Raw genomic sequence first — 26,350 nt, 5'->3', positions numbered from 1 at the left:
CAGTGTTTCTAGCATTGAAAGCCTTTCAGACACATGTTATCCACAAAGCAGTCCTGATCAGAACAGACAACATGACAGCCATGTATTATATTCAAAAACAGGGGGGGACGCACTCTCTCCAATTATCCAGACTGGCACAGGAGATTTGGAGATGGGCCATTCCTCAAAACATCTATCTGTTAGCCGAACACCTACCAGGAGTTCAAAACCAGATAGCAGACATCTTAAGCAGACAGTCGGAACAAATACACGAATGGGAACTGCACCAACAAATACTGCAGCCATTCTTCCAAAGATGGGGACAACCAGAGATAGACCTATTTGCCACTCATCAGAACGCAAAATGCCAAAGCTTCGCGTCCAGGTACCCACATCACCTGTCGCAGGGCAATGCGTTATGGATAAATTGGTCCAACAAATTTGCATACGCTTTTCCCCCTCTCCCACTAATCCCATTAGTGGTCAGGAAACTGCAACAACATTCAATGACAATGATACTAGTAGCACCCACGTGGGCAAGACAGCCGTGGTTCACCACGCTCCTGCAACTCTCACAAGTGCCACATCAAAAGCTACGAATTCTACCCATGCACCTTACACAGAACCATGGAGAGATAATGCACCCAGATCCAACTCAATTGAACTTAGCGATCTGGCTCCTGAAATCATAGAATTTGGGTACTTAGATCTCCCCCCAAATTGCATGGAAATAATTAAGCAAGCGAGACGTCCAACCACCAGAGCATGCTATGCAGCTAAGTGGAAGAGGTTTGCTATACACTGCACTAATAACAATATCAACCCTCTAGACGTATCAACAAGGGAGATTATTTGCTACTTGTTACACTTACAGCAATGTAATCTAGCGTACACATCTATCAGAGTACATCTAGCAGCTATAGCAGCATACCTACAAAACAGGCAGCGCATATCACTGTTCAGAGTACCAGCGATAAAAGCATTCATGGAAGGTCTTAAAAGAGTCATTCCACCAAGATTACCACCTACCCCAGTCTGGAACCTCAACGTAGTACTCACCAGACTAATGGGGCCACCCTTCGAACCTATGCATAGGTGCGAAATACAATTCCTTACATGGAAGGTGGCATTCCTTATAGCCATTACCTCACTCAGAAGAGTAAGCGAGTTACAGGCATTAACAATACAAGAACCATTCCTACAGATACACCAGAATAAAGTGGTTCTTAGAACAAACCCAAGGTTCTTGCCTAAAGTAATTTCAGCATTCCACATCAATCAGCCAGTGGAATTACCAGTTTTCTTTCCAAAGCCACAGACGGTGGCAGAAAGGGCTCTACATACACTAGATGTTAAAAGAGCCATTTCATACTACATAGAAAGAACACAAGGTTTCAGGAAAACTAAACAACTATTTGTAGCTTTTTCCCCAACACATAAGGGCAATCCTATCTCTAAAGCAGGCATTGCAAGATGGATTGTAAGATGCATACAAATATGTTACATTAAAGCAAAGAGAACATTAACTGTTCCTCCTAGAGCTCATTCCACAAGGAAACTAGGAGCATCTATGGCATTCTTAGGGAACATTCCCCTAGATGACATATGTAGAGCAGCAACTTGGTCTACACCACATACATTCACAAAGCACTACTGTGTTGATGTACAGGCTGCACAACAAGCCAGAGTGGGCCAAGCTGTATTAAAAACTCTATTTCAGACAGTTGCGACAGACACTGGTGACCACCGCTAGGGAGATAACTGCTGTACAATCTATTCATAAATGTACCATCTGCAGCCCATATGCCTCGAACGGAATATGCTACTTACCAGTATGCATCTGTTCTTGGCATAGAGGGCTGCAGAGTGGTACATGCCCTCCCTGCCTCCCCGGAAACCTGTGTCTGTCCCAACATTATCTTATTTAGATACATTTACATGGGCATATCTTTATGTACTACACTACACTACTCCATCTAACCCTACTATGGCAAAACAATCTAAGGATGGAGCCGATGCCCATGCGCACTAACACCGAGAGGAGGAGTCACCTATGACGACAAAGACTTCTCCAGAAGAAAAACAAAGTGCAATCATCCGAGCCCAACACCAGATGGCGATCTATTCATAAATGTACCACTCTGCAGCCCTCTATGCCAAGAACAGATGCATACTGGTAAGTAGCATATTCCCTATCACCAATCAGTAATCACTAACATGTTACATAGCATACATCAAAGGTATTCTACACTATAATATAACTAAATCTGATGAAGTTCGTATGTTGTAATCATACCGGTTACAAGCCATATCTAACGAAAGTTACTCATGTGTTATTATTAAAGGACGTTTCAAAATGTGTTTAGATCCCTGTGGCTATTAGTTATATATTAGACCATGGCGCACCTTCATATTTATCATGACCGATCTTTAGTCAACTCTGTACATGTGCCTGTAAATATAACGTAAGTTTACGCTGCAGCCTGATGCTCATGGTGACATTTATGTGTAACGTGTTTAAGAAAACGTGTATGGACGTGTGTATTTATAAAATAAATATTCTCATGCCTTAATCGCTATGGGCTTCATGTGGGCTATACGTTTAAAAATGGCCTTAAGGTGTGCACTCCGCTCTAACTTGGTGCTTCAAGGTTCGAAAACTAATCGCTTACGCGCACGTTATACAAACAGGGCATATTAACAGCTCTAACGTCGGTGTTATCTATTCTTACCCGGAGACTTCATGAACTCGTGCCTGTTTTTCCGTGTGGGTCTATGGCGTGCACCGTTTCTTCTCAAACCGATAGCGTGTGACGCGCTAACCGGAAGTGCGTGTGTTAGTAACTTTCAGGTATTTAAAGGGACCTGTGCGCTATTACATGGTTTGAAACATAGTGTCCATAATGGTAACTCGTAACGCTCTAATTTCAACTCCATAAGTGCATGAATACACTAGTGTATAATCGTGTGACATTAAGTTGACACAACTCGTATAAAAAAATCAATTTACAAACATAAAATTTAAACATGAAATTTTGTGATGGAAGCATGTGTCAGCACAAGTCCTTCTATTACAGATAACAACTGTATTCGACCCTTTCATTGATTCCGTGTGGGGTCAGACTCTGTAAATAAAATATCCAGTAGTTTTCACGCCTGAGTAAGGCTTTTTTGTTGTCTCTGTCCTCTTTTTTATCAACAATTTCAAGGATACAGGCTTTTATTTGGTTTACTTGATGTCTCTGTTCCACGAAATGTGTAGCTAAGGCAGATTTCATTACTTTCGTTCTGATATTGCTTTTGTGTTCTGTAAGTCTCGTTTTTAGTTTGCGCTCCGTCTGACCAACGTACACTTTACCACATGGGCATTTGATTAGGTAAATGATATTCTTGGTATCGCAGGTTCCAGTGACCTTTAATTTAATTTTGTTACCTTTCATTGGATGCATGATGGTGTTACCTTCCATTATATTATGACAGTTGCTGCAGTTCCTGCATGGAATGGTACCTTTATAGGTCTTTCTATCTTCTGCGATAATGGGATGTTTGATTATTTCCCCCAAATTTTTTGCACGAGTGTATGCAAATACAGGTTCATCCGTAAAGATATTCTGAAAGTCTGGTTCAGTTTGTAGCATTGGCCAATGCTTTTTAATTGCTTTCTTAACTAGGTGACTTACTGTGTTTAAAATGTACTGACACAAGTGATTTTCACCTCTTTTTTGACTGGATTTGGGTTCAGTAATGTCTCTCTTGATTTACTTTGAGTCCTCTCCAAAGCGGATTTTAGTGTGCTCTCTGGGTATCCTCGCTTTTTGAAGCGTTGTAGCATTTTTTGTGTTTGCGTCGTTGATTCCTGAGGGTTTGAGACAATTCTTTTAACTCGCAGTAACTGAGAGTACGGTAAGTGTTGTTTGAGAGGGCTGGGGTGGAAGCTCTGGTATATCAATAGATTGTTGCGGTCTGTTTTTTTGGTGTATACTGTGGTTTCCAAACGTTTGTTGTTTTTGATGATGGTTACGTCCAAATAATTGATCTGACTCTGATGGATCTCTGATGTGAATTGAATGCGAGGATCTATTGTGTTTAATTGACTGATGTTGTTGATTAGATTTACTTTCTCACCTTTCCATAGTATAAATATATCATCGATATATCTCAGATACATACGTAGACCTTGTTTCCACTGATCGTTTTGTAGTATGTGTCTCTGTTCGTATTGGTGCATGAAGATATTCGCGTATGATGGGGCAGCTGGATTTCCCATAAATGTTCCCGACTTTTGAAGGTACCAGTGTTTGTCCCATTCAAAGTAGCTGTGCATCAAAACAAAATTTAACAACTCCAGTAGGAAGACTTTCATTGGTTCTTCATATTCCATATGGAGCAAAGCTTCCTCCACTGCTTCTATTCCCATCAAATGTGGTATGGAAGTATACAAGGCTTGAACATCGATGGTACATAAGATAATCTCTTCCTCTGATGTTAAGTTAATTGTCTCAAGTTTCAATAGAAAGTCAGTGGTGTCTTTCACATACGAATCCATTGTGGTTACAAATGGTTGTAAGTATCTGTCAATAAGTTTTCCCACAGGTTCATGAACGCTCCCACATGTGGAAACGATAGGTCGACAAGGAGGCTTGACCGGATCTTTGTGTATTTTGGGTGTGAGATAAAACTTAGGAGTTTTTGGATACTCGGTGATAAGATCTTTCTTGACTTTTTCATCTATACATCCTCTTGACACACCATCTCGAATGATTGTTTCTAAGACCGTTTGAATTTCTCTTGTGGGATTTGAATTCAATTCCATATATGTGTGAGCATCTTGAAGATGTAGTGCAACTTGTGAATCATAGTACTCTTTGTCCATAATAACCAGAGCTCCGCCCTTATCAGCTCTTTGACATACGATTGATGGGTTATTAGCTATTGCTTTTAATGTGGCATATTCTTTTTGTGTGAGATTCTTGGTTCTGGATTGTTTTCGGTAATTGATCTTATTCAAATCTTGTTTGACCAATTGTTCATATAGATCCAAAGTCTTGTGACTCATAGGAGGCATATATGTGCTGGTTATGGAGAGGCCTTTGAGGGGATCTTCCCTTTGTTCTTGTTTCTCTGTTACTATGTTGGAAAAAAAGTGTCGGAGTCTTAACTTTCTCATTAGTTTGAAGAAGCTGATGTTTACTTCTAATTGGTTAGTATGCGCAGTAGGTACAAATGAAGTCCCTTTTTGTAATATTTTTGTCTGTGTCGTGGTGAGTTGGATTTTTGAAATATTAATAACCAAGTTATCTATATCCGGTTCTTTATCCTGTCCTTCCTTGTTGCATTCTGCCGTGTTTGAGGCGGTTCTTGCTCCTTCTCCGATGTTGGTCTTCCTTCTCGACCTCCTGGGTCGTCCCCTGCGTTGGGGCCTACTTCTAAAAAAGGCTGTCCAGCCTTAGAAGTGCTTGCGGTGGGATTTGCTGGCGTAGGTCCTCTTCTATTACTTTCCGATGTGGCATCTGTGTCTGATGATGATGTATCCGTTTGTTGTGTGTAAGGGCGATTTTGTCGCTTTCTCGCATATACTTCAGCCCAATTATAAACTTCGTCTAATTTATAGTCGATAGTATCTCTACGGTATTTACGAAGTTTTCTTTCGTTTACTTCTTCGGTGTGTTTTGCTAATTGTGACTTAATATCTTCCAATATAGTATTAAGTTCCTCGGTTGACATTGATTTATTCAGCTCCTCTTTTACATTGAGAATATCCTTCTCTAATTCTTCCAATATTTGGGAAAGTTCTTCAATAATAAGTAAAATTACATCTAATGAACATTTGTTCAAAATGGCGTACCACTTGTCTGTAAACTTCTTTGAATTTTTGCACAAAGATGGTCTTAGTAAAATTCTCAATCCCCTTGGGATTCTTGACGCTTTATGATATCTGAGCATTGTGCTGGCATGCAACCTTTGATTAATGATTTTCCGTGATAGATATAAAAGTTGTTTCACTTGTTGTTCTTTTGATTTTGAAGTGGTATATTCACCTGTTTCCTCTCGAATAAGGGAATAGATTTTCGTGGTTTCTTCATTTGAATATGCGAATGTATCCGCCTTTGTTTCTGTTAGTTTAGTTATTTCGTCGTACTGCATTTTCACTACAGCGTGCTACAGGTATGGAGCAGGATTGTCATAACAATTAAAGATTTTAAACTGTGCACTGCTAGTTCGACCAAAAGTTTTTTATGTAGATGTCGTGCTCCTGGGATTATTCCCCGCTCAGGAGTAAGTATTGAACTAAGTAGATCGCACTGTCACAAGCCATGTGAGAGTGTCTCCCAGGGTATTGGCAATAGCTGCTGAAATCTTCAGCTTAATTTCTCAATAAAGTTTATCAATAAAGTTTTCTTCAAAAACAGCTTTAGGTGTAAAAGAAACTATCTTTCTTTGGTTTTTCCATCAAGGTATTTTATTCATACTTTGAGTTTTTATCAGTATCTTTGCAGATTTTCAAAACAGTGATATTTCAATATCATATGTAATTAGTTCTTTTCGTTTTTCAATCATGAAATGAAATTAACAATCCGTGAATATTCCAATGCATTTCGCCCAGCGGGCTTCATCAGGGAAATCTACAACATGAAAATATATCTATCACCAATCAGTAATCACTAACACTAGCACACCTTAAGGCCATTTTTAAACGTATAGCCCACATGAAGCCCATAGCGATTAAGGCATGAGAATATTTATTTTATAAATACACACGTCCATACATGTTTTCTTAAACACGTTACACATAAATGTCACCATGAGCATCAGGCTGCAGCGTAAACTTACGTTATATTTACAGGCACATGTACAGAGTTGACTAAAGATCGGTCATGATAAATATGAAGGTGCGCCATGGTTTAATAACTAATAGCCACAGGGATCTAAACACATTTTGAAACGTCCTTTAATAATAACACATGAGTAACTTTTGTTAGATATGGCTTGTAACCGGTATGATTACAACATACGAACTTCATCAGATTTAGTTATATTATAGTGTAGAATACCTTTGATGTATGCTATGTAACATGTTAGTGATTACTGATTGGTGATAGATATATTTGCCAATACCCTGGGAGACACTCTCACATGGCTTGTGACAGTGCGATCTACTTAGTTCAATACTTACTCCTGAGCGGGGAATAATCCCAGGAGCACGGCATCTACATAAAAAACTTTTGGTTGAACTAGCAGTGCACAGTTTAAAATCTTTAACCCTTCTGGGTATCTCCCTGGTGAAACCAGGCATCCCCGGCGTCTGTGGGGGGCCGTTGTAGAGATGAGGCAAGCTTAATGCCCAGAGTTGCCGAGTGTGATCCCTGGTTAGAGTAGGCACCGAGGCGAGAATTGTCGAGTCCGCTGACCCTGGTCCACTACCCTGCCGTGTCAGGAACTGAACCCTGGTCCCGGGCTGTTCTCTGCTTCCGGGTCTGCCGCCTCTAACCGGTGAGCCACACCACTCCACGCATTGGGTCGTAATGTACTTCATCATGCTATTGTGTGGCTGTATTATGTGGCTGTTTGCATTAAAATCAATTAACTTAATTATTGAAGTGCATAACACAATCATTTATCTTGAATAAGATATTTATTTATTCATATTTTGGTATTTGTGTGCCTGGTCCACTGGTCAAACGTAAGCGCCTTACGTGGCTGCTGAATAATGATACCTAGTACAGTAATGCAGTGTGAGTGGTAACAAATTCCCAGGGTGGAACCACTAGACGGTGGTGAATGAATGAGGAAAAAGTCATAAACAGTTCAACAAGAGAGGAGGAAGAGTCCAGTCTCTGTGCTTGTGAGTTTTACTAAGGATGCTAGAAAGTAATATGGCATTATATCATGTGTCTTTATTCGTGAAAGTGCTTCGGTTTTGTGTACATTAACTTAGGAAGACATAGGCTTAGGAAGATGGTTGAAAGTATTTGAAGCCTATGAGTGATATTCACTTGTTCTCTTCATCAATCTGCTTTTTCCTCATAGTCCATCCAAGATAAGACGCAATGCAGTTGGCACCGAGTGCTTGAAAAATGCCACGCGCTCTCACTAAGCCATTCCATGTCACCGCCCAGCAGAACACATTCCCCTAAAGCTAAATGTGACAGGTCACTCATTTGAACTGCCTGTAGCACTTGCTGATAAAATAGTGGATTGTGTCAGAACACCCTGCAATCAGTTTGTCTTCTTGATGTTGTTGAACAGGCGGATTGATAAACATTGAGGTAGAGAGTTCTCTGGAAAATGTGTAACTTTTAATTTCTACTTTGATCTTGAATTCTTGGGGGCGGGGGGAGTACGGCGTATTAAACGTTTCCAATAACCCATAAACATTTCATGGTCTGTGAAGTCCCCAGAGATGAATGATGGACACAGCTTTGGAAATAGTTCCCTGTCCCACACAATAAGGACCCAAGGTGGTGCAGCCTGTCTCTCTCGGGCTCTGTTTTGTGCCCTGGCACAGGCAGTCCGTTTTCCCCCGGACTGCACTGACAGCAGGCACATCATGTGCGCGTGCTCACACTGCTCACTAGTGGAGAAGTTACGGCATGACGTCATGACAGGGGAGCGTTGTAGGGAAAGGGGAATCCTTTAAAGAGAGTCATTTTCTCTCTGGATTTCCCTTCTTTTTGAAACTCCACAGCAGCAACTTTGTCGTGGTGTCACCAGGGCTTTAAGTGGAAGCTTTTTCAATATTATAAAATACAAGCCATAGTTGATGCTGATTTCTCTTTGCAACTAAAAACCAGTGACAAAGGCAATAGTACTGACTTGTTGTAGGTATGATTTACTTGTATCATATATCTGGATGCAATGACAGAAACTGCAAAATACAAGTCGGGCGGCACACTATGCTAACCACAGATTTTTAGCTTATGTGTTTTAAGCCACGCCCTTAATTACATTAGCCACCCCCCTTTGAGAGGTCCCCTCGTTTTTCATACCACTTTAAGCCCTGGGTATTGTGCAGTGACCCCCAACAGTCACAGCTGGTCCCGCGAATCAGTAATGGGGCGGGGCGGTGAGGGCATAGGGGAGAAAAAAATCACTTACTTGTCGGCCGGACGTAAAGTCCAACATCAATTAAAACATCCTTTCCTTAAGGCAAGCCGTTGAAACGACTTTCGTGGTAAAGGAATATGTAAAGACGGTAAAGCGAGCCTATTCCAAAATGTACGTTACTTATCTGTAACATTAATTTTTTGTCGCTTCAGATCTGCTAAGGATTTACTTGATGTGCACAATTCTGCCACCTAGTGGTCTGCACAAAAATTGTTTCAGAACGGCATAAACAACTTCATTATGCGAGTGATGATGACCTGGTGGGCTTGTCTGAGCCACATTCTCTCGTGTGCTTGTCTGTTGGCCCACAACGTCCCACGCGCAAGCCCTATGACAAGACTGCGGGTAGGGCAAACATATATTTTTGGGTACAGGATGAGAGACAGTGAAACCACATTATACACGGAAAGAAAGATAATTTCCCGAAGAGCTTACATACAGTAAAAGGTAGCACACATGCATTGATGGGTATTAGGGCGACCCCTTTATGATTTTTAACACATATCAAACAGGTATTGGGTGAGTGGGAGCTCCCTTCAGAACTATGCTTTCCTGTCACGTGTCTTATAACGACAAAGGGAGAGAATGTTTATTCTGCAGGACTTAACGAGCTCTATGTACGGTCTACAGGCACAAATGGCAAAAGGATGTTCGGCTTTCCAGGCAAAATAGCATTTTGTTGCTGGAGGCCTCCCAATCTTCTACGACAAAGGAGGTTTTCTGACATTTGCTCAGCTGCTGGTTTGCCCTCACTTTAAATTGGCAACAAAGGGCGGAAGATCCTTTTCCACACTAATTCCACAGCTGTGGAACAAGCTGCCGGACATGCTTCGTAAAGAGACCAATCTTTTACAGTTTAGAAAGCAGTTGAAAACAACTTTGTTTAGGGAAGCCTTAGGTCCCTTTTAATCATTTGGTTATCTTATTCCTCCTCTAGCTGGGAATTGTTGTGTCTTCTTGGTCTGAAAGCGTCTTGAGACCTGTGGGTGAGTTGGCGCTATACAAACTAAAGTAACAATAACAATAACAATTTGGTGTCACCTATTGGTAGTGCCCAGAAGCATCGAAGGCCCTCCTGATGGGCGCGGACGTGAAGTATATTGTGTGGCTTAGATGAGTTTCCCTCATTTTAAGGTGTGAAAGGGCCCCGCATCATATATGAAAATTAAAACTCAAATAAATGTATGACGAAAGTGTCATTCATTAAAACGCTATGCCACTTTACTAATTTAAAAAGAGAGCTGCGGTAATACAACAGATGCAGAGACGCCTTAGTGTTCGCAATTTGGGGGAAGGGGTAAATGTAGCTTCTGCTGTAATGTGACTTGTGAAACAACCCACAATATTTTTAAATTGGAGCCTTGACCCAGCACCAAAATGGTGCCATTCGAAGGTTGACGGATACTGGTTTACTCCTAAATTAGTACCAGGTATGGGAACACCGTTTCCAGCAGCCTTCTCCTTCCCCCTGCAACGAGGCTGAACATTATATTACAGAGTTCTGCTTGAAAATCATGGCTAGCTCTTATGGACACACTCGTCAGTGTACAATGAGGCTTTAAAATTGGACTTTATTAAGTTTTCCAACTTCCTCTCCAGCTCCTCCCTTGAGCTCTTTGTCCTTTTAAAAGGAAATGGTACTAGAGGAACCCATGTATGGGGGCATGCATGTTGTACTGCCAGAATATACAAAAAACAACAAAAGCATCTTAGGCAGGTTTCCAGCTATTCTGCATCTAAATGTGCAGTGGAAACGTTTGGGGGAATAACCAGTGAAATTCCCCACTTGGTAGTGTTTGACAGGGTCATGGATTACATCCTTTAATGGTGCAATCAAAATCCTTTGCTAAGAACTCCCCAGTACTCGGCGCACATGTAGCCACTGTGTAAGTGCTGCACCGTCCAATAGTAAAGAGGGACAACCTGCAGACCCTACATGTCATGTAGGCGGAGTGGGAGTGGGAGCCGGAGCTGTAGCCAACCCACATCTCGTACTTGACTCCGACCGACACTGGACCACTGCCTCAGCACATTGTATTTATCCAGAAATCAAATGCAAGCAAACTAGACCCAGGGCTACCTTATTCCGTACAGTGAAGAAACCGCATTCCAATTGGACAATGAATACCAGAACATACACAGCTCTGTCGTTCTAGTAGTACGAGCAGGGGTCGCCTGAGCTTGATACAGGCAAGGTACGCACCATGTGCGGTGCTTAATCGACGGGCAGATTCCAGGTGAGGCGCTAAGTATGGTTAGGGGTCACTGCGCAATCCCATCACCTAAACTTAAGACTTGTTACCCCCCTGTCACTTGTTTCCACAGGTTGCACCACCTTGGGTCCTTACTGTGTGGACAGGGAACTATTTCCGAAGCAGTGTCCATCACTCATCTCTGGGCACTTCACAGACGATTAAATGTTTATGGTTTATTAGGAACGTTTAATACGTCTTGCCTATTTTCAGGAATTCAAGATCAAAGTAAAAATTAAAAGTACCACATTTTCCAGAGAACTCTGTCCCTCAATGTATATCAATCTGCCTGTTCAACAACATCAAGTAGACAAACTTTGCAGAAGGAAACTGTCCTTTACTTAGCGGCTCAATACAAGCTGTGCCTTAACAGCACAGTCCAAACCACCGATGTGTCTTTACAACACATATGGATGTATGACGTATTCACGCAGGCTTTTAAAACGCATTCCTTTACAACGCAGGCATTACAACGAACGCATTGTTACCCTGCATTCCATTACAACGCAAGTCTTTCCAATGGCTTTCCTTAGGGAAGAGCTGGGCTTTGAAATAGTATATTTTACTATTCCAACTCCAGTCTGTGCAATAGTAGGGAAGGTATTGGATTTAAAATCCAGAAATGCGTTCCCTAAAGCAAGTGTTGTAACTGTAGTGCGCGCGACGCAGCGAAGGGGTTACATTGCATTCAACAACCATTTGCTAGAGGATACTCGATGTACCATTGCATTGACCTGGGGGCAAACACATGGAATTGTAACTCTAGCAGTCATTTTGACCATAGGTTAATTTTATTATGGTACATAATGTTCACCACCACTTTGGTTTGTGGAAGCGCCATGCATCCTATATATTTCCTTTTCTTTCAACCCCACCTTGCTAGCTAAATTGTTGTAAAAATGTATTATAGTTAAGAAAAGAGTGACCTCTCTTAGGAATGTGTGCATGGCACAGCTATGCGCGTTTCTCCATGTTGTCATTTGTGTTCACCTAAACAGGACCATTTACTGTGTTTCTGAAAAATGTGTCTTCATGGCAGCTTCAGACACGCTGAGCAGTTTGCCTAATGGCAACCAGCGAAAGAAGCATTTGTATCTCTAAATAATCTGCCCTCTGCCACCTTAGCAGACAGGTCCATATTGCTGTTTGAATCGATATTTGTAAAAAACTAAATAAATATGAAATTCTTTTTCTAATTATGTCTCCCTTGATGCTATGATTAGGGCTGGTCTAGTGGGTTTATGACATTTTTGTGTAAATTGGGGACTCTATTAGAGCCTATAGATCTATCAGAATTAGAAAGATTTTCCTCTCACTTTATTGCTCATGATTCCCCTGCTCTTCTGCCTAATATTAGCTCTTTCAGGGGGCCCCTTTGTTTAATTGGGACCATTCCTTATTAGTCAAGTAAAGGGTATTAAAACATGAGATTATTGGGAGTTTGAGCTAACCCCTGTTGCACATAAACTCAGAGTGAATGACTTGAATGGGATACTGGTGGACCCTGTGGGCATGATTCACAAAGGGCCTCCGCACTCGTGGCGGATGCCTCGTAGTCGTGAAGGAATATCCACGCTGGTGGAATCTCCGCAATGAGAATTCTTATCAACCACCACATTGTTTAGTGCATTGCCAAGTGCAGCTTCAGTGCATTTGTCTGCTTAAATAGTCATTGTCTGGTTCATTTATTTTTATCTCTAGGCCTATCAGCCTGACGGTTGCAAAGTGCTGGGATCCCACGCCGAGGAGCTATTTCACGATACCCCGGGGTAAGTAGGGAAGACTGGAAAGTGGCAGAGCAATCAAAAGGTTTTCAAAGAACTCAATGCACACACAGGTTCTCATTTAGTGGTAATATCACCATTCCAATAATTGCGCCACTGAAACCGGTAATTGTGACATTCCAGCAAATGTTTGTGTTAATGGTGATCACATTTACAAGCTGTGCTTCCACATATTTCTCTACATTTAAAGGTGTGAAATTATCACCAGCTTTTACTGTTGCTAATGGGCATGGGTTTGAGTTAGAGAAATGTCATATTACTGCATGTTTTGAGGTGGTAATATCACTTTCTCCAATTATAAAAATCATGACTAATGCACATAAATCAACTTTCCACACATTGAGTGTGTTTTAATTTTACACATCTTAAAATGCTATAAATGAGTGTCCTTGAGATAGCGGTTTAAGTTGACAGTCAGTATCTCTCAGGTTACCAGCCGTTTTTGCTAGGTTGCCCTCACAAGTTGGCCACCATAGCATTATCATTCAGACAACATTCACACTGGACTATGTCCTGTAAATTATTTTATGGCCAGGTCATCTCACAAGAAGAGGGCCGGCTTTAGAGCTGGAGGCGCCCTGTGCGATAATCAGTTTGGCGCCCCACATCACATGACCACCTCTTCGGAATATCTCCCTAGTGCCCCTTGTCTCTCCCATCATAAGATATTGCTAAACACAGCGCCCCCCTGAGGTCACAGTGCCCCCTCCACAGGTCAGCGCCCAGTGCGACCGCACCAGTTCCACTGCCCTAAAGCGGGCCCTGCACAAGAAGCTCTCCTGGGCGTCCTACAAGTTAGCGAGCCAATGGACAGATGAGTTTTAGAGCATATAACACTTTTACTGTGCTGCTAAGATAGTCATAACTCATATTTTCAACCAAGGGAGATAGTTTAGTCATGTGATCAGTTTCACCAGTGCTCATATGTGGTAGGCTTACCCAGATCTGTGGGTCAGGTCTTCTCACTCTATTGGCAAGGACTTCACTGTTGATTTTCCTTTGACTTGACATATGATGCTAACAGGTTTTGTTTTATTTCTGTTTCTTGACTGTTCCAGCTGAGCCGGTCCGGCCCATCGACCCTGCAGCCTGGATCTCTCATACCACCGCCATGACGGGCGCGTTCCCCCGTTACGGTATGAGCCCCTCCATGAGCACCATGACATCTACCAGCTCCTCACTAACAAGCTCTATTCCCGATTCAGAAAGTAAGTCACACTGCGGCCCGGTCTCCAGGCAGGACCTCCCTGCTCAGGGCCAGCAGTGTCCAACCGCACCCAGGCTAAGGCAATGAGAGGGCGCCGGCCCGTGGTTCGGACCAGGGCTGGGTGGGCGGTACCGCTCCCAGGGCACCCTTGCGTTCAATTCCTGATTTTCCAATTTAAACTTGTCATGTTGTATGTCTTGTTGTGTGTTGTGCCTTACTTGTCTAACACTCCTCCAGCACTATGGTTGATTCAGGGTAATTAAAATGAATTTTAACAATGAAAATAAGAGAATGCATGGCACTTCTGTTCCAGTGATCACACTTCGTAGGCAGATTTCGGTGTCTGGGTTGCATGGCATGTCTTGGGTGGCGTAAGTGCCAGTAGGCCCATATAGTTTATGATACACTGAGCTTTTAAGGCAACAGCAAAGCAAATTTTGATGGTGTAGTTTTGGTTTCCTTTTATAAGAATGAAAGAGGCGGATGAAGTTTTTATTACACAAGTGAAGATTCACCTACCTATAAATTATTGGCAATCACATAATTTACAGTTTCTCACTTCACTTCTATCTAAGCTTCAACGTAGGTTTTTTCCCTGCAAGTGTTAGTGATGCAACCAGATTGCTTTTTCATGCGATTTGTAGTAAACAGTGTTGTGCTGGTAACTCACAGGTGTTTAGTGTGCAAGTGGATACCTTTCTTAGCTTGTTCTCCTGAGTGACTCAACACTCGCAAGGGAAAAGTTCATCAAATTACAATCGCGTACAACATTTTGAAAATCAAGAGTATGAGATTTGAAACATTGAGGAAGTCCCAGTTTTCACATAAAATCCCAACCCGCGTAGAACTTCCCAACCTGAGAAAATGAGGAGAAAAAAACTCTTTGTATGAAAAGTCTGAGCTGAGGAGCATGATAGGAGGAGGCCACTTACTGGTTTGCCTGGTGGGTTTTCCCTCAGACCTTTTCACACAAACATTTAGGTTGCTGTTGGCCGTGAGAAGCAGTGGCATTTTTATAAAAAAAAGTCATATAAAATCAGGGCAATTTCCTGTTGCAGCAACAATGCAGTGATATCTACTTTGATTGTTAAGAAAATAAAATCCTATTTCCATTTGGGGAAGGCACTTTTTAATTCACACGTGAAAAGCACATTTTGGGGGTGCTACAGCAGCACCCTAATCCCTCATCAGGTTCAGCACTACCTAATGAAACACTTACAGTCGGTTTAAGAGCCTACCTCAAACCCCAATTAAAGCCCTGAGCCTGGCCCCATTAGCTGGCAGAGATAGCCTCGCATTCCTGCGCCTTTCTAATTAGACTCCCTGTGTCTTATCGCAGGAGAGAGGCTTTCTCGTAGTCGCACTGTCAGGTTCATGGGCAGTTCACGAACTTGGTTCATGATGGGGAGAAGCTGGTACCAGGAGGCGCTCTCTATCAGCAGGCAGCCTCCCCTTATCTGCTGCTCTGCCTGTTATCAGGCCCGGGTAATGTACAGGCTGGACCTGGCCTGGTCCATGTGACGGCTGCTAACAGGCACAAGGTGTGTCTGACAGCAGGGAGAACGTGTGCCTGGATCCCGTGTGACCAGAGATTTAATGAGACCAACACCTCGGTGGGGGAGGGGCAAAGGATGTTTATACCCTGAAAGTTCTTTTGTTTGGGGGGGGGGGGGGGGGGGGGGTGTTAGGTCACCTTTGCACAAAGTTCTCCGTTCGATTCCAGGTACGGCGAGTTTTACTCGTTTGGTGCTCACTGTGAATTGAATAATTTCGAGGCGCTTGGACTGATTAAGTGTATGAAGATTGGACCCTGAAAGGACCCCTATAGGCATCGCTGGTTGTCGATGCCCTCTACAGCCACGTGAGTGTCCTATACTGCCCACTAGGGCTAGTTTCTCACTAGGGGGTGGGTATAACTCAAGTAATGTGCTGTAGTGTAATAATAGCAAAATGACGCAAGACTACCCAGCATTACGGGAGGTGTGTAACCTAGCATTTAGGGTTATTTTCTTAGCGCACAATGGACCGGAGGATGCATTTTGAACTAAGAAATTAGTGATAAACGCAACAGAACACGAACAGCAGCAGCCAGCAGTCACTCACGTTCACTAAGTTTTTTATTTTTGTGCTCCTGCGGTAGGATTTTTGTGCTACAATTACATGAACAGGTGCAATTGCATAATTTTCAGTCATTTTGCATCAAAAGAGTAAAATGAAATGACCGAAATTACTCCAGTTACTCTGGCATAATTACAATTTCGCCCCGGCCTTCCCATATGGCCGGAGCCATCTAGTCACACTGTACACCAGTGTGAACTTCACACTACACGCTAGTGCCTCTTTCTCATACTACTCATCACTACCCACATCTGACACTGCCCACCAGAACCAGCCTTTCACAGTACCCAGTGTTTGAGTTTCTACATAGTGCCTACCAGGCTCAGCAACTGCCATTGGCTAACAGTAGCCGTGCACACAGTGCTAGCCAGTGTCAACTTGTTGCACTGCCTGCTAGTGTCAGTTCCTCCCACTGCTCACCAGCCTCTCTTAAGGTGAGATGTGTAGCAATCTTTTAGTGGAACGCAGAATGTGGTGGAAGAGTGGCCCTGTATTGAGGAGGCAGAGATTGGTCTTTCTTGTTTGAAAGTCCATATCACAGCACTAGATGTTATGCCACAAGTCTGTCAAGCCTCTTTACTGCTAAACCCAACCTAACTTCCTGACATCAACCCTATTCAGCACCTTGGATACCCTTTCTAATGATGTTGGCATCACATGTTCGTTTGATAGTGGGCACTTCTTCTAATTTGCATTTACGTATTACTTAGGGAATTTCAGATGTTTTCGTACATATATTAGACTTCTTCTAATATTTGTCGCTCTATTAATCCTTTATGGGTTCCGGAGTAGCATGCTGCTCGCCAAAAAAGCCTTCCACACCCTATCAGAGGTAACAAGCGCTATGTAAATGCAAACCTTTTTCCCTCTTCTATCCCTCCGCTATCCTTCTGAATCCAAATAACTGACTAACCTATCCACCACTCAAATTACTTTCATTTTTCACTATACTTATTCAACACTAATCCTTTATGGGTTCTGGAGTAGCGTGCTACTCGCCGAAAAAGTGCTTTGACGCCTCATCAGGGGTAGTAAGCGCTATATAAATGCAATTACAATACAATTCAATACAATACTTGCAATAGATTGTCTTTACGTTAAGAGGAGACCACATCCTTCTCATCGACCATTTTTCACTACCACATATCTCTCAACTCTACCTCGTTTGGATGATGTCACCCTCTTTTAACACTTCTTCACGCTCCAAACAAAAAATGCCTTAATTAAAGTTCAGTGCGATCACCCAATGGGTTGGATATCACGATTATTAGTTCACTTATCTGCTATTACTCGGGCATATATGAATAAACACATTACACAGTCTGTACAAACTACCTTGCTTCTGTAGTGCCTGGAATACAAAGGACATTTGGTGGCAGAGATGAGCCAGAAGGACGAGATACTTGGTATTTTTACATAGCACAATGGCACTGGACCATGCATTTACACCTTACATTACACATTATTTGCACCTTGCAAGTGAAAGGCTCACCAAGATAGTATAAACAACAACATATAATTGCTCTATGCATATCGAAGGGGATGTCCTCTGAAAAAGTCTCATCACTACTGGCCTACAAGTGGATCTGAGGTTTCTAGATAGGCCATTGCTTCTAAAATATAGGTAGCATCTGCTGTCTGCCAGAAATTCTTTGCCACTGAATGACGAGCACACTGGAAGGAGAGACAACGCAACCACATTGGCGGAAATTATGGTGCTGACAGATCCAGTCATATTGTGTGCATTATATGGAGGAGAGGTGTGCAGCCATCTGCATCCAGCCATCAGGGTGGTGTTCCAACAGCTAAGGTACTGAAATAGGCTGGATTTGAAAGGGGAATGACATGCAAACCACTCTGGCACAGAAACTGGATATATCCAGGTCAGTAACCGCAATAGACTCACGAGATGGGACACCATTGGCATCTCCAAGGTGGGGGACATTTTGAATACAGTTCGCATGAAATACTTCTCTGAATTAGTTGAGGAATTTGAACTTCATCCATCACAGTTTTACAAAAATACCTGCAGTTGAGGCATGCCTTATACACCCAGACAAAGGTGAAGGGGAGACCCCACCCTTCCTGTAGCCCGTTAGAGACAGAGTTCATGCTAATCCCCATTGAGGGCATGAAACACATGTCTACAATACCTCACCTCTCAATCAACAGTTGCCTGAATAATTTTACAATAAGTATACAAAACAGTGATGGATAGAATGCTTGAAATAATCTCAGCCACTGGTAATCACTCGGGTCGCATCCCAATCCATCATCATTTTGCACACCATGCCACCTCAGTTTGGACCCAGCTATATGCAAATCAGTCTTGACCCAGCTCCAAAAGGGACAGTCAAATCCGGACTGCCAGGCCCGGTCCTACCTGAACCCGAACACAAGCAACTCAGGACCGGGTTTGCCCTAGTTATAGGCTCATCTTCCGGATACAGTTTGTTTCCAGTGACACAGTGCGCAAGGGAGCCACTTCTGGGCATACCCATCCCACTTAGGGCGACATATTAAACATGAAAAACAGTGAAGTATAACATTTTATTTTGCACACCATGCCACCTCAAATTAGGCCCTAATCAGTTTTGACCCTGCTCCAATTGGAACAATCCAGCCTGAACGGCCAATCCAGGTCCTCCCTGAACTAGAACAATAGCAAGCCAGGACCAGTTTTGCCCTATTTATCAGCTCATCAGCCGGGTACAGATTGGTTCCAGTGGCACAGTGTGCACGGGACCCAAGTCTGGGCATACCCATCCCACGTAAGGCAACACAAAATTATAGAAAACAGTGATGGATAAAATGCTTGAACTAATCTCAGACTCTGAGAATCACCCGGGCTGCATCCCAATCCATCTTTAGTTTGAACACCATACCACCTCAGTTTGGACCCAGCTATATGCAAATCAGTATTGACCCTGCTCCAAAAGGAACAGTCCAGTGCGAACTGCCAAGTCAGGTCCTCCCTGAACCGGAACACAAGCAACCGAAGAATAATTTTACAGCACTCAAACCAGCCTGAGAGGCAGTTGTTGGAACACTGGATTAGGATGACAGCCAGGAAGCTAAAATGGCATCTTGAACCATAGCAATCTCTGCCAAACTCAAACTCATACTGTTCAGATACATGTACAGAATGTATTACACAGCAGAGAGGCTTTGCAAGATGGGTAGATGCCCCTTTCCAATGTGCACAAGATGCCAAACAGAAAAAGCAGTCTTATTTCAAATGATTTGGTTGTGTTCGTTAATACCAAATATTGGGCAACTGGATCTTGACAGAAGTAACATACCTACCACTAGCCCTGTCACCAAAACAAATGCTATCGAGAATGATGGAGGAAGAGGAGGGATAGCTTAGATATATAAGAACATTGATTGGGCTTGTTGCCTAATTGTCAAGAGAGCTGTAGCCAAATATCAGCAGCGCCAACATGCCAGCGTGACAGCTGGCATGAATAGATGTACTATACTAGAAAATTCATTGTATGTAGCAAGATTTGCCTACACACTCTAATTTCTGGGACCCATGGACTAAATACCTTGGCTGTAGCATTTGATTCTGCATTTTTATGAAACTGACAGGCCGTGTGTAAATTGTCACTTTTCCATCAATGCATGTGAAAAATGATTCATGTACAATGTGCAGGGGCGTTGTTTCAGGGTAGTGTCTGGGATGTGACCCCCCCTCCCCCAAATAAATACATTCTTGGCTTGTTAATTGGGTCTGGGTGTCCTGAATCGAGTCTGCTATGTCTGTGTTGGTTTTTATCGTCATCCTGATTTCACCATCAGTTTTTAACTTGTTCGTTTTTTGGATCAGTGACTTAAATGTACGCAACAAATGGTTTACCAAAAAAGTAGCAAATATGCACCCATAGAAATACTCCTAGAATGGTTGCAAATGCCCTACTCTTTAGAATACATACACAAACATTGGAAGTAGCAGGCTTGGATTGGTGCGCCAGAATCAGGTGTCCAGGAATACCACTGCCAATCAGACACCCCAATGGTGATGGGATAAATGCTTGCAAATAATCTAACCACAGGTAATACCTCAGAGTACCATTCCAAACCATTGTTTATGCTCACTGGACCACTTTAGTCAGAGGGCCTGATTTAGGCTATGGCAGGTGGATTAAAGGCAGGTGGGCTGGCAAACATCTCTGTACATTGGCAGGAATTGGAAAAGTTTGATGGACCGTTCTATGAAACATCATGGCTGGCCATCAGACTTTTCCGAAGTTTTCTATTTTACAAAAAAAAAGACCATAGCTTGAGATTGTTTTCGAAAAAAATTAAAAAAAACAGCTAATGACTCAACTCACAAGGAGCTGTCTTCCAAAGTGTGAGGGTAATTTATCTTTCTTTACAGTTCCTCACCACCAGAATATGCTTGGCAGTGAGGGCCAGTAAATAGAAAGCCATCCAATTGTCCACACTAAGTACGGTGGATAGTGGGATGTCTAACCTCCGACGATGCCTACTCTATTGGGCCATTCTAGTACGTTTTTTAACTGACGGAGTAACTTTTACTCCTTCACTGAAAAACTTGTAGTCTGCCCATCTCAAATTTGAGCAGTTGGACCTTGTGTTTGGCAGACAGGATACTTCATCGCCATTACAATGGAGTGCCTGTCTGCTAACTTTCAATCAGCCCTAGAGGCCAACCTAATGCAAATCAGTATTGACCCTGCTCATCATGGGAACAGTCCATCACAAACTTTGGCCATCTCACCCAATCAGCCTGCAGCCCACTGCGACTTTTAGTTTGGAAATTTGAGCTTCACACCTCTTAATCCCACTGACTAAGCTATGCCCCTGACAGTGCGGTGATTACTGCTTTGCTAATCGCTGTCCTATTGTTTTGTTACAACTGTAAACTAAATCAAAAGAGTTGTTAGAAAAAGAAAGACGGTGCCATCCATGCAGCTGACTCTTATTGATCCATAGCCGCCTTTCTTAGCCAGTGTCCTGAGGTCAATCTAACAATATTGCGTAAAGCAGTCAACATCTTTTCGCATTGTGTGCGAGTTCCGTCTTGTTTTTTAGTGTTGACTCAAGTGATTGGTGAAAAAAAAATGTAATTATCCCCGAGGTGTGTCTGTGTGTGTGTGTATATGTGTGTGGCTTGTGGAATGTATGTTTCAAATGACAAATTTCAGCCCTTATTTTACTCCACATATTGACACTAATATTTAATGAAGTACCTGCAATTGTTTGTACTGCAGTAAATGCTAACGGTGGGGAGAGACATTGAAGGGTGGAATGCATAAAATGGAGGCAAGGATAGGAGGGAATTGGAAGCTTTGGCATCTTTGTCCACCCAATAGTAATCAGCGTTTACACTTTTCTCTCTTTCAGAGATGGAGGAGAGCCCGCTGTCGGTGAAGAGTGACATGTCCACTATCGTCAAGGTGATGCAGCTGCCGGACTCTGGCCTAGAAATCCGGGATCGCATGTGGTTGAAAATCACCATCTCCAATGCAGTGATAGGTGAGCATCGCCAGGCGAGGCCTGGACCACCCAGAACTTGGGCTCCTTCTGAGGCTAAACTACTCATAATCCAGCAATTACGTCTTGAAATTGGAACTCTACATTCTGAAAGTAACGAATTAAGTGATTTTTACACCTGGTTACCCATGTATAGTCGGCTTGTGGAGCTCTATCAAAAGGTCTGTCCCAGATTTGTCAAGTATCTGTGGTAGCAGCACCTGCGCATGTCATTCAAGAAAAGAAAGTAGACCCGGCTCCCGGAGAGCGTAAACTGGACTATGGAGACTCTTGAGATATTTCCCTTGTTAAAGGCCGAGGGAGTTTAGACATAATTGATGTTGCCTCACAACTCTAACCTGCCCTGCTGACCTTCCACATGCAGCAACTGGTCAGTTATCTCTTAATTCCTTAACAGACTAGGTTGCCCTTGTTTAATTGAATTTGGTATTCCTTTTTTCACAATTAACGCTTAGAGGAAATTTAGATACATTCAGCTGTTGTTAGGTCTGACGTTAGGCAAGGCCATTGATTTAGTAGCATTTTATGTATACTATATGTATAGGGGCTTTGAGCCAGCCCTCTTCTTCCATTGTTCTGTTGTGTAGCGCAGTACAAAAACTGTGCTTAATCACGTAGCGTAGCAGCTAAATCAACATCTCAGATGCTTTGATAAAGCAATTTTACATGCTAAAAAGCATATAACCAATTCACAAAAGTGAACTTTTTTAAGGAAGATATTAGGAGAGAGGTGATGATTTTGGGGTCCCCCCTAACCTAGGAGGAGGACCAAGCAGATGCCTTCAACACAAAGAGCATAAACAAAAAGCACATCTTGTTGAACTTCAGTGGTGGTCCCATCCTCTTAGGACCACCCCAAGCACAGTGATTGGCAAAAAAACAATCCCATCCAAAGGCCTTGCAAAGCATTATAGGACGAGATTAGCAGTGGGCAGTAAATACTATAGTATCCAATATCAAAATAATTCTACAAAGAGCTGCAGTTCAACTAGTCGTTACTAGATGTCCCTCACGAGGCAAATGCAAAAGCATTGATATTATTCTCACATCAAGCTGCAGTCATCGATTGTCTAACTTTACTGTGAGTGACCACATTCTGCCCTTTCAGAATGACTACGTCCACACACAAAGTAGTTCTTTTAAGTGCATGGGCTACAATGGCACTGGGTGCTTTTTGAGGCCAATGTATTTATTTATTTGCTATCAGCTAATGTGTTTTTAGATTGCTGGGGGCCCAGCAGCTTCCGCAACAGTACAGTTTTGCAAAAACCATGCAAAACTCAGCACTGACAAAGACGTAAGCTTGATAGCCAAAGGTTCTTTGTCCACTTCTACCTGTAGTCTCAAATATTTAGCTTGTTTTCTCAATCTCCTGTTCGTTTCTGGGGCAGTGGGGTTCATTTAGTAAACTGTGGTTGTGTTGCCTTCATGTCTACTCTTTTGGCATTTGAAAGGTTTTTGTACTTTGCATGCCATCCGGCAGGTGTGCTGTGAATTCCTGGCACAGGAAATGGAATGTCACGCGAGCCAGTGATGCTGCTAATGCTTCAAGACTGCAGAGAGCAAGTTAATGATTGTCACGGTTTAGGTCTGTCTGTGGAACTGGAAATAACATGAGAAAATCTATTTGGTCATGCTGCTCCTGAAGCGTTAAATACCACACCAGATTAGAAGTTCAGTACAGACTTGGACATGGAGGACTCAAAAGCAAAACAATTAATGATGAAGTGAAATATCGAAATAAAGACGTTAAACAAATTGTTTATTGTGAGTGAGACTCAGTTTTCTGTTTTACAGATTTCTGCACGTGAAAACTGAACGAAGTAATTTATTGACCCTACCTGTATTTATTTTTAAATGTGAGGAAAAATGGAAATCTAGTATTCCTTCCTAATAGAATTAAAATAGAAATACGGTTTCACAATGAAACTTCAATATCCCAGATGTACACGTGTTTGTAATAAAATGCTATTCTTTCCAGCCGAGGATCTTGTACTGTCTATGGTTGCTTACAGTGCTAAATCCCATCAGGCTGACAAGTGAGAGTGTACATTTATCAGTTTATTATCTTTGGAAATATACTAGTTGCTGCTTCATTTTTCCACAGATCAAAAACTAAATAAAGGCAAAAACGGGTAAATTTAGAAAACAATATTCATAAATATAGCTGGAAATCTTTTTAAAATATATGCCATAAAACCTGAACCCTAATTATAAGTTAAGGGGCAAACGGTAACAAGTTACAATGGCATTAAAAGCTGTGCAGCTGGTACCACAAGAGAAATGTCTGAGTGTATTAATCTCTAAACTACAAATAAAAAAATGCAGAAATGTTAAAGACTCACAAAGAGTTTTAAAAGTGTAAATAAAACCAAGGAAAAGCTATAAAGCAGCACTCCTAATGCTGAAGCGTCTTTAAGAATAATTTCATAAAATGCTCCAGCAATCCTGGACTAAGTTATATTTGTAAGCAGGTCTTGAGATCGCAAAGTTCCAGCCTTATTTGTATCTGGTTGCAGGTGCCGCCGGCACCGATCAGAGGTAGGGGTGCGGGAGGGGGTAAGGACGCGTGAGGTAGAGGAGAGGATGTAGAAGGGGGGAGGATGCGGGGGAAGCGGCTAAGAACGTACCTTTTAGCCGCTTCCTCGCCTGTCTCTCTTCTGTAGTCCTCCCTCGCTCGGAGTCGGCCACTGGAAGCACACCCATTCTGCCAGTCAGCCAATCACAACGCTGCTTTAGCCCACCATAACAAGGAGGCATGGCTTAAAGGTGACACAATAGTATCTCCGAGTTAAGAAGAGGTGGGAGTAAATAACAGTATAAACAGTAGCCCAACCACTTGATCCTTGACGAGGAGGCTTCCCTTCTAGTCAGGCTTACTATGGAAATAAAAGCAAACTAAAAACTGGGGGGAAATAAATTCAGGAAGTGACCAAGACCAGTGGAGATTCAACTCAACGATGGCTCCCAGATTTTAAATATGAGAGAAAGAGGGTGCGCCAAAGAAAATAAAAACAATAAATAATGCCAGCGGACACAGCTTCCTCAAAGAAAGCCAACCTCCCAAGAGGCCTAAAGGTCAGAACTGTGTGTTGTCAGCACAGAGGTGAGTGGAGAATCCAGAGGTGGAGATCATATTAACGAGTATGGTGAGGCAAAGGGAGACTAGTTGATGGAATGGAACGCCCCCTTGGGGGGCACCTACTTCGAGTGGTGTGAAAGCGAGTGCTATGATCACTAGATATTCCACCTCACGCCTCTTTAATCCACCACCAGAAACTCCCTGCCTGTTTATCTCAATCTTACAGGCTTATGCTTTCTCCCTTTGTTATGCTGTTTCCATCTTTCCGTTCCTCCTTATTTTCCACCAGTGTTTTTCACTCTCTGCCTCTCGGTTAAAGTCTGACAAGGAAAAATAAGTGCTGGTCTACAAAATTGAGTGCTGATGGGCCCCACCTGCAACCACTAGCTCAAATTAAGAACTGTCTGGTGTGCAACATGCTCGGCTTCGAAATTTGGAATGGATGATAATGAAATCTGTTGTGTAGAAATAGTTCCAAGCCCTGTGTCCACGCGAAGTCCAACCTTGCCATCACTAGAACCAGAGGATTGAAATCCAGCTTCAGAAAGCTGACTGCCAACCAGACAGCCCTTTCTGATGCCACTTGGATTCAAAGAGGATTTGCTTTATCTGCCAATCAGGAGAAGAGAACCCACATCATTCAAGAAAGCAAATGTGAATCACCCACAATTGTTGCCCCAGCAACATAAGGGATTTAGACTATTGGGTGACGTGATCTTTGCCTGATACGACACGCTGTTTTCTTATCCTCATTGCCTCTCTTCTCATCTAGCTGAAAGAAGCCTATGACTGCTTTGTTGATTGGCCTTTATTGGACTGATTGTATAGATTTCAGAAACATAGGAGTCATCTTGAGTTCTTTTGAAATAGTCTGCTAATACCTTGCTCTGGACGTTTTTTTCCGTAAATCACGAGATTCTCCTATTAACTACAACAGTTGAAAGCGAAATACGAATGACTGTGATAACACTAAGATGACTAATCCTTGGTCATCTGGAAATATGACAGATCACCTTGCTTATTTCTTCAATGCACAATAGGAATCTCTTTCTTACTGTATTTATTTCATTGAGAACCATGGGATTCCAAAATATTTTGAGGGAAATTTAGTGATTCTTGGTGGGTATTAAGATATGGGACATTGCTAGAAAACTGGGGAGGTATAGAGAAGCTTGGTGTATTATCTTTCTATAATCTCTGTGAAGTGTTCATGGAAATGCAAATAGAAAACACAACCAGATATAGGTGTTATAGAAAGACAGGTTGCACCTTTCCCATCTTAACCACTTTTTGGTGGTAT

General features: G+C 42.4%; 1 protein-coding gene across 4 annotated transcripts in view; it reads left to right on the top strand.

Annotated features, from left to right (window-relative positions):
- The window catches only part of DVL1 (dishevelled segment polarity protein 1), a 650,234-nt gene that overhangs the window by 599,091 nt on the left and 24,793 nt on the right, over window positions 1-26,350 (top strand). For 3 of the 4 annotated variants that reach the window (XM_078642390.1, XM_078642392.1, XM_078642393.1), the window contains 3 exons: window positions 13,038-13,105; window positions 14,179-14,328; window positions 21,819-21,950. In XM_078642390.1, coding sequence (XP_078498516.1) covers window positions 13,038-13,105; window positions 14,179-14,328; window positions 21,819-21,950 — 350 coding nt within the window. The remainder of the gene's footprint in view (window positions 1-13,037; window positions 13,106-14,178; window positions 14,329-21,818; window positions 21,951-26,350) is intronic. The other variant, XM_078642391.1, reaches the window with a different exon arrangement.

Source organism: Lissotriton helveticus, chromosome 5_1 (genome assembly GCF_964261635.1).
Source record: "Lissotriton helveticus chromosome 5_1, aLisHel1.1, whole genome shotgun sequence".
NCBI classification, from domain to species: Eukaryota; Metazoa; Chordata; class Amphibia; order Caudata; family Salamandridae; genus Lissotriton; species Lissotriton helveticus.
This window is presented reverse-complemented; position numbering and strand designations above follow the sequence as displayed.